Genomic DNA, 10,000 nt, shown 5'->3' on the forward strand with positions numbered 1-10,000 from the left:
GCGCCACCTAGTTAAAAATTAAAAAGCAAAAAATTAGGTGTTTTAATCACAATATCTCTGGCTGACATGGTCAAAACTGCACGAAATTGAAAGTGTAAAATCATTATGACACCCTCTGAATGCATGCCAAGTTTCGTGGACTTTTGTTTATGGGGGGCCATACAATAAATTAATTTATGTGTACATTTAGTGACCGTACACAAACAGAGTTTTCTGTGAATATCTTGAGAACTGTAGGGCCTAGGATGACCAATTTTTTGCGTATGTTTTCCTCCAGGGGTCATGTTAACCCATTCCATATGCACACATGTGCATAAACAGATACACACGCACACACATACACAGTAATCATACGTATGACACGTCACACAGTAGACATACGTCACACAGTAGACATATGAACGCATGCATGCACATGCACACACACAGGCACACACACAAGCACACACACACACACACACACACACACACACACACACACACACACACACCCACACACACATAAACATAAACATGTACACGCACACATGCACACAATTCAAGAATTTCTCAGAATTATAAACAGGCAAGATGGCGGTGGGGTTGTATAAAATGTATTTTACATGTGAAATCTATGAACTAATCATGTTTTGGTACTTGTTGTCTAGCAGATACCATGAGAATTGAGTGTGCATAATGCAAATCAGTGAGACAGTTAGAATCATATATGCCTTTCAGCGTGACTTTTTTTTGTGGAAGAAATGTGCTGGACTAGGCGGCGGTCATATTTTGTACCGCTCTGTGGTACATCTAGTTTAGCCTGCCTCAGCCTTCAGCACATATTATTAGACCTCTGAACACCTACATGTATTCATTTAACACATGGGCTGTTGTGTGCTATCTAGCCCTGCCCCAGACACATGTCATTAAAGTTAGTATATTTATAATGCCATTGATGTGCTAGATCAGCTGTGCTCATCAATACTGTTTGACCAGGATCTTGTGAGGGTTTGTTGCGAATGTTATGGTCCAAGAGTGACTGAATTTTTCAAAGATTTTGATGATTTTTATGCAAAGATGCAAATAAAGTAGGCCTGTCAAGCATGCTAATATTGAGTTCAGTAAGTATTAAGGGAATCAAGATGGAGTTCATGATATAACAGATGTTGTTATCCAGAGTAGATAGGTTATAAATTATTTCAGGTTTTTAATGATCTCTAAGAAATGATCCTATGACTGATGTTGATCAGCATCTCACTCCTTCAACTGAGCCAACAGATGAGCCTGCCTCTTTCAGCATCGGCTATGGTATTAAAATTCTTGAGGCTCTCACCACATCTCACAAACGGAGGCTGTGGAGACGTGGTTTTGTTTAGCCCCCCCACAGTGGTTTCTACTGTGGCTGCCACCAACTCAAGTGCTTCATTAACATCAAAGCACTGTACATTCCCACACATTTGAGCGATCCACTAAACATTTATTAACAATAAATCTAATTGAAGCGGGAATATGAAATGATTGTTTTTTTTATTGGACAGTTTTTTTTTTTCATACAAAATCCTTTTCAAAAACCTTTCCAAGTCGTTATAATTTGGCTTTATTGTCAAACAATCCTAACTAGCTGAGTTTGAATTATCACACATATCTGATGGCACTAGATCATCAGAGAGCTTTGACCTTATGGTCTTTATGTCAGTGTTTCTCACCGTCAACCACATGGTCTCTGCTTTTCAAACTTCAAGCAGTTAGACTGGAGTGGGTGCATCATGCAGCATGCAGAACTGTGTAAGGGCCTCATGAAGTTCAAGGTTATGCAGGGGTCTCTGGCTTATATTACCGCTAAGGTCCTTGTTTGCTACAGTAATCACAGAAATGAATACTTTCATGTTGTGAAACAATCTTGGATGAAATCAGACAGTGTGTGTGTGTGTGTGTGTGTGTGTGTGTGGCATAATCAGACACGGTGTTTATGCATCAACACATTACAGAGTTGTGTTTACTTTTGTGCATAGATGCTAACGCTCCATGACTTTGTGAATGCGCCCCATTCATTCCAATAACTGCTGTAATCCTTTGATCAAGGCTGAAGCCATCTGACCTCTGGTCCTTGCTAACGCGTGTGTTGATTGGTGGCTAAAGTGCAGAGAACAGATGCATGCTTTGTGTAGGAGTCTGGCTGGCTGCAATACTCACCTGTTTGCGTCGGCTGGCTAAAAGCCCCAGGCTAAAATCTACACACAGACAGACACAATCCCACACACACACACACCACTTTTCAAATACAATGCTCTCTGACATCATGCTGGAATTGTCTCTTTGTTAAAAGACTTGTCTAGTGTGAGGTGAATGGCCAATGTTTTTGGTAGGATGAGATTCTCCCCTCAGGCAAACCTGCTATTATCATGTCCGGAGGCCACCCACAGGACTGAAAAACTTGAACCAAAAAGCAGTGAGGGAAACCACAAATCCACCAACCCCCTCAATAAAGCCCCTACAGCCTGAAGCAAAGCTTCCAGATGGGCCTACTGATAGGCACTGGGAGTCTCTGCAGGAGTAGGCCAGCATTCAGGACACAGTGATAACAACTAGTGTCAACAGGATATATTTAGGATGGTCTGAAGACAATATAGCCAGTTGTATGGCCTCTATGTAGGTTTCTGTAGAAGCCAAGGGTCCTCTGGAAGAGGGAGGGGTGGGGGAAAGAAGGAGGTCAGTGTTAAAATGAAATTCCTCACTGGTCCCCAACTGGATCCAAAAAGTACACAAACCCTGTTTACTTTATTGGACCTCTACAGCAAGCTGTTTGGCTTGTGTTAGTGGACTTGAAAACTCTTTCTCCCCTTTTCCCCATCATCACTATCCTTCATCATCATTATCACAGTCTTTATTATCATCCTCATCATCATCATCATCATCATCACCACCACCACCACCACCACCACATGTATTCAGTTTACAAACGTTTTCATGATCGTTGTCATGACCATTATCTTCAGATTTACTTGGCATCAGCCTAACCACACATTTCTGCTATGGACTAGTAGTGTGTGATCAAGTTTGCTTGAAGAGATGCCCCTGAAACAAAGAGGCCTTAGCTTCCAGAATTCCTTCCATTCTTCCGGAGGCGCCGCGTTATCACTGGGCTATGCTCAGGTCAGCTCGCCATCATCGGGCCAATGCAGTCGCCCCTGTTGACAGCTATGGCAACTGCTGGAAGTGAATTCTTCCAAGAAAGTATGTTCGCTAGTAACGAAACCCCGCATTGAACCCTCTGCCTGCTCTGATCTCAGATCAGCTCCCGTTGTGTTCATGTAGGGCTGGTTTCAGTTTTGGTCACCTCAGGAGCGTGAAATAGCTAAATCAAGGACAGAGGACCAGCCGAACAGAGCGATGATGGCATGTTGGAATGTTAGGTGCCTGTTGTTGCATATCCCTGTATTCAGCAGCCATGGCTTGTTGACAAAGCAACTCTTGCATCACATTTGCTGCCCGATCTCATTTCCCTGATGAAAGACAGAATCAAAAACAGCATCCATCAACTTCAGTTGAGTCACACATAGTCAGAACTTATTGCTACAGCTTCTTCTGTTTTGAGTTAAACTAAGATAGTATAAAGATTGATCAGTTTTAATTGGAATAAGTGCCAATTCAGACTTCAATTCACAAGCACACAGTTTCCTACAAATTGGGTGGCAACATTTAGGACATGGATAAAATATTCTGTTTACTGCTGGCCGGGGTCTTGCATCCATTGTTTTTCATGGCAGGAAATGGAATAGAAATTGTGCCTTTCTCTGTTAGGACTGCTTGTGCGTTGTGACATGAGCACCAGATCGAACCAAAACAACAAAAAAAAAAAACACACAAAAGCATCTGCAGGTTTATGAACTCCATACTTTCCCATGGTCATGCTGGCAGTTCCAACGGCTAAGATGCACAGCCAAACCCCCAGATGTGTCACAAATCATGGCCCAGCTCTGAACACAAACTCATTCTATCCAATCAGGAGAATGACATCATTCATTGTTGATTTCCATTTAACTGCAGATTAGCAGCTTGCACATCATGGGTAAGAAATGCTTGCTGTGGGTAGTAATGCTTTTGGGATGGCAGTTTGCTGTGTGAGTAGTTTCATTTAATGACTTTATCCCGAGGACATTTCGTCACTGCGCGGAGCATCTGTAAATGGAAATCTGAATTGCGTCCACCTTTGGCTCAATGGAAGCACTGCCGGGGCAATGCCAAATACCCACCTACAAGTCTCTTGCAAGACTGAGCCCCCGCCTAATCTACCTGACAGGACTTAAAGAGCTTGATTAGCGGGGACAACACATGTTTTATGCGCTGCCATATCCAGTTGCTCTCTAGGCAGCAGGAGATTAGCTTCTCCACAGTGACTTGCAGGATTGCTCTGGTGTTGTTTACGTTTGCACAATGGGCTTTTTTTCCCCAATACACAGGTTTGTCATACCTCCCCATGACCTGAAGCACAGGTAGTCTAAGGGGGCATCGGCTTTCCAGGGCAACCAGTCAGGGGGCTACGTGAGGCGAAGGGGATGGGGTTGGGGGGGCTCCCATTTTGTTTGAGCTTGATGTTTGAGCTTGATGTTAACTAATGCTTGGTTGCAAAAAGGGGAACTACAGCTCCTCTGCAGTGTTGTCTTTGTATTGCAGCGCTGTCATGCTGAGTTTTACTCTTTTGTCACCTTAAGACCCTGTGGCTCAGATGGTCAATCACCGTGCCAACAGCACTGAGGTCAAGACTCTGTTTCCACATGGGATCCCATGTACTGAATTAATATGTAGTTACTTACTCTTTAAATAAAAGGACCTACTAAATGTAAATATAAATATGGGTTAGTATGTGGCATTGGGGTTAGCAATTGTTGAAAGAATCTTCAGCTCCTGTCCAAAAAAAACCTTATAAAACCACAGCAACGGTATTAGTGGTTTAAGGCCTCTGGAACCCGGGGCTACAATAAGAGGTTTCTTTCAATCAATGTATTCCATTTCATTTTGTCCTTAAATACAGTACACTGTGCTCTGTCTTTGGCTGTACAGTTGGGAAGGCTTTGATGTCTCTGCCCTCCACTTCAGCAGCGAGCTGTAACATTTCCAGGTGATGCCGAGTAGGTGCTGAAAGACTGCTGAAGGGCTGTATTAGAGGCAGTATATACAGACATTATGTTCTTTGAGATTATATTACATTGGGTCATTTAGCCCTCTCTTTCATCCGTTCAACCTACTGTATAGTTTTGTGAATTTGATCTCGAAACATTCCGGTGTTGACAATGTGTCAGTAATACTGTACACTACTGTATGTGTACCTTGAACACTGGACCTACTGAAGCATTAGCTTAGCGAGAAGAGCTTGGGATATGTTATGGGTATTTGAGCTGTTTAATTCTTACATATGTAAGAAATTGTGTATGGTGATATTTCCAGGGGTAGGTCCTATGTACTGGTTCAGACACTGAGGTTGGGTCACTCTTAGTTTTCTCCCTTCCTCTGTACCATTTCAGTATTATCTTGGTTGATTTCAGCTTTCAGGTCATGGGGTACTCATGCCACTCAAAGACATGTTAAGAAATCCTGTGGCTTGATTGGTAGAGCAAGAAGCCAACATCACTGATATCATGAGTTTGAATCTCAGGAAGCACACACCGGTACACATATTGTAAATCACTTAGGAAGTATCTGCTGTCCACACACATAGCTTTCCAATGCTCTTAGATTGTTGTTTTCAAGCACTTCAGTGCTGCATTCCATCTACACTGCTATGGCCCAGCTGGCAGTTGCCTTGTTTCCCAGAGTGCTTGCAAAACAACGCAACCCCAGCATCCCACTGCACTTGGCCCAGGCAGTTAATGTTGTCCCTGTCAGGCATGCTGTCAGCCAGGACACAGAGCTGAAGCCGCTGCAATGAAGGGAGAGATGTGCCACGTTTAGAAACTGGGGCTGTGGCTCTCTCCATATGGCAGCCATATTGGCTCTTCTGAATAACATCCGGCCATATATAAATTACTAGAAATTAAGTGGAGGTGCTGAATGAGTTCAGTGTGCAATGGCTGCATTGTGTATGGGAACCCCCTATGAGTGTGTCTCAAGTGCACCAATAGATCACTGCAAATATGCTGTACATGTGCCTCCTTGCTCACTTACGTAAAACATACACAAATATCCATCTCTCTCACTCTTTCCCTCTCTCTCTCTTTGTCTCTGTCACACACACACACACACAGACACTCATACAAAGTCTCTCTCTCTCTCGCTCACACAAACACACACACATGCCCATACAGATGAAAGACAGTGTGCAGTTTGTCACTGATAAGCATGTTTGTTAGATTGAAATTCTGTTCGGGAAATCTTCAAAAGTTACAAAGCTACTGTTTGTAAATGGCCAAAGGACCCTTTCACTATAATAGACTTTTTATTCCTAGTTTTCATGTCAGGTTAGTAGGATGCCAGCATAAATTAGAAGAACGCTTGGAAAGCTCAGACCTCCGCCAAGGTCAAATGCCTTGCCGCAACAACAGACAATACACAGACTTACACAACAATGTCTGTGTCTATGCCCTGTGATTACAATTCAGTCCAAAGTGTAGTACATTCTTCCTTCTTCCTTGGACCATGCTACACCCTTCCAACACGTGTCATGACAATCATACTAGTAGTTTTTCTAAAATCCCACTGATTGAAACGGACAATTGAAGTCAACATAAACTGACAAATAAACAAACTACACAGATATCATAACCTCTTTAATGAAGGTAATAACTGATTGAAAAAAAATGATGACAGCTTCTTTTCCCTTAATTCAGTCGTAAAAGCAGATGTTGGTTTGTCCTTTAGATGGCTTATTACGTGTTGCTCTCCTCTTTCATCAGAGAGAGCCTTGGTACCGCAGATCTTTCCATAGAACCAACCATAAATGAACCGGAACATAGATAAATACCCTCAACGTCCATCCAGCCTCCTGTGTCTGTGTCACAGAGCCACACACCTAACCAGCACCATCTGGCTAAGACCCACTGGTTCTTTGTTCCATTACAGCAACGCGCTAATGAACAGAGATTGCAGTAAAATGGTCTCCTGTTAAAACAGGAGCTCTCCAAAGTCAACAGTGATGTCTTTGTACTAATTTCGAATGAGGTAAAGACATCTGTAAAGTATTTGTGAGTGGTTGATAAGTATTTAGCTCAAATTCTTCTAGCATTAGTGGACTCTTGATGAAGGGGAAAAGACCTGTTCTAAGCATGAAATAGTGTTGATTCAATCTCAGGCTTTTTGCTCATAAAGAGGGTTTTTTTTATGTGTGAATGAGATTATTGCAGTGGATGCATGTTTGTCGATGAGAGCACAGGAGCCAGCCAAGTACTTGTTTGTGGACTGTGTATTTGGCCTATAATGATGGCAGCGTTGCTTCGCCAGATATGATGTCACAGTTCTGGGTCAACCAGCTGCAGTGGGTTGTGTTCTGTGATTCCCAGTGCATCTTGGGAAACTGCACCTGCTATGTGTCTTGTTGCCTTTTCATTTGATTGGAAGAGCCAAAAACATCCGCCTTGCTGTAATGGTGATGGTTAGTCGTCAGCTTATCAACTTCACTATCCAATGGCCTTGTTTGTAGCAGGGTGGGCTGACTAAAACAAATTTCTTTTGTACATGTTAACGGCACCTTTGGCAAAGTGACAGAGCTTAAGGCCTTGAAGCAGTCTTCTGGGGGCCAGCTAACCTCTTGGCTCACCTGCTAATATTATTTCCAGACTGAAAGCTTGAGTGCAGTTTACCTAGCTAAAACTAGGATCATTTCTACAGCGTCGTACTATAGATTCTCCCCCTTTTTGCATGTTTTTAATATGTGTGTATTTTCAAAAGCAGATCTTTTCATAAAAAGAGCATTTTGTAGAAAGTCGACTTTCACAAATGGCATGACGGTGTACCCACTGGGATGCCACTCAGAGAGTCCCCCATTAGGATCCGGCTTTGGTGTGGTCAGTGCAGCTAAGCCCATTTTACAGGAGCACTCCTGTAGCCCAGAGCGTATTAGTCTCTGCTAATGCCTTCCAGATGAGGCTGCCTTATTCCAGTACCTTCGGACAGAGCGAGCAATTGTTTCCGCAGGTCTCTGTTGGTAACGAGGAGCATGTGTGTTGTGCTCGGAGCTTGGTCGCTTGGCCGCCACAACGTGCAGGAGCAGGGAGGGAGGTTGGATCGAACCATTCCGAGGTGGTTTTTGGGGGGAGTGGGGTGGCAGTAGGAAGAGAGTTCTTTTTGGCAGATGGTAACACTTGACTGTCTAGTCCGTCTGGCAAAAAGTGATGAATTGGAGGCCTTGCTTTGTGCTTGAAAACAGAAGCTCATTGACATAGACAAGGAAGGGAGAGAGAGTTGCCAAAGCTGCTTTGCTACCTGCAGAGTAAATCTCTGAATGCACATTCAGGTCTCTCTTTCTCTTTTCCTCTCTCTCTCTTTCTCTATTTCTCTCTCTCTCTCTATCTCTCTCTCTCTCTCTCTGTGTGCTCTGTTCCTCCTGCATTGCATGTTACTGGGCTTCCCCTGTCTTTGATTACCCAAACACGCCTGATTGAGCTGATGGAGTTTGGAGTGCTGTGATGTGATGATGAGATCAGCTGGACATGTCCTAGCTGAAAGGACATGAAACAGCGTGCCCAGGGTCCCACTGGAGTAGGCCTGGGAAAGCCTGGTGATGAGATGTGGAGCAACTCTTTAGGCTGGAAACGGGGTTTCTGTGTCTTGGTCAATGAATGCTTGTGAGATGCATATGTGTGTGTGTGTGTGTGTGTGTGCGTGTGTGTGTGTGCATCAGGTTTTTTTCCACATTCGTATATGTGTATGTTTATGTGTTTGTGTGTGAGAGTGTGTGCACCTGCATAAGGTTTGTTTGTATATTTGTGGAAATGTCATGTGAACAGTTTCTCAACATGTGAGTGTGTGAGTGTGTGTGTGTGTGTGTGTGTGTGTGTGTGTGTGTGTGTGTGTGTGTGTGTGTGTGTGTGTGTGTGAATGTGTGTCTTTGGTAACAGGGTGTGTTTTCTCTCAATCTTAGAGCGGGGTACCAAAGGCCAGCTGGACCTGACGGAGCTGATCGGAGTGCCACTCCCCCCAGCCGTAGCCTTCATTACAGGCTTTGAGGGCTTCCCTGCGTACAGCTTCAGCCCTGGCACTAACGTGGGCCGTCTGGCACGCTCCTTCATTCCTGACCCCTTTTTCAGCGACTTCGCCATCATCGTCACCGCCAAGCCCACCACCCGGAAGGGAGGCGTTCTATTTGCCGTCACCGATGCCATGCAGAAGGTGGTGCACCTCGGCGTGGAGCTGGCGCCGGTGGAGGACGGCACGCAGCGGGTGGTGTTGTACTACACGGAGCCCGGTGCCACCGCCACCCAGGAGGCAGCCTCGTTTAAGATGGGCGAGCTGACGGGGCGCTGGGCGCGCTTCACGCTGGCCGTGCAGGGCCACGAGGTGCGTCTCTACATGGACTGCGAGGAGTACCACCGCGTGGCCTTCCAGCGCAGCGCTGGACAGCTCACCTTCGAGCCCAGCTCTGGCATCTTCGTGGGCAACGCCGGCAACACCGGCCTGGAGAGGTTTGTGGTGAGTATCAGTGCCATGTGGGTACAGGGGAGGGGACGTGTAATTCTACCAAAGTCGGGGTTCGGTCTAGAAAAAAAACACGTTGTAGCTGAACCACCGTTGTAGCCTACAACATAACTTTAGCTCAAACGCCAACCTACTCACAACTGTTTCTAGAAGGTAAGAAGGTAGATGACTTCATAATTCCACATAGGCTAGGACAGAGAATACATAGAATCCAGTTTGATTTTTGCAACAAATCAATCTCTTGCATTAGTGAGTTATGGGAACATGCTTCATTATAGGGACATGCTTCATTATGAGGACATTGTTGTTTACGGGGACACCACTGGCGGACATATGAGTTTGTTTTTAGGAGAGTGACTGGATTGTATTATAGAAGGCCTCTACACAATGAAAT

General features: G+C 44.5%; 1 protein-coding gene across 3 annotated transcripts in view; it reads left to right on the forward strand.

The window, feature by feature from the left end:
• Window positions 1–10,000, forward strand: part of LOC125309744 (collagen alpha-1(XVIII) chain-like) — a 100,031-nt gene that overhangs the window by 32,768 nt on the left and 57,263 nt on the right. For all 3 annotated transcript variants that reach the window (XM_048266834.1, XM_048266835.1, XM_048266836.1), the window contains exon 3: window positions 9,053–9,600. In XM_048266834.1, coding sequence (XP_048122791.1) covers window positions 9,053–9,600 — 548 coding nt within the window. The remainder of the gene's footprint in view (window positions 1–9,052; window positions 9,601–10,000) is intronic.

Source organism: Alosa alosa, chromosome 16 (genome assembly GCF_017589495.1).
Source record: "Alosa alosa isolate M-15738 ecotype Scorff River chromosome 16, AALO_Geno_1.1, whole genome shotgun sequence".
In the NCBI taxonomy this organism is placed as follows: domain Eukaryota; kingdom Metazoa; phylum Chordata; class Actinopteri; order Clupeiformes; family Clupeidae; genus Alosa; species Alosa alosa.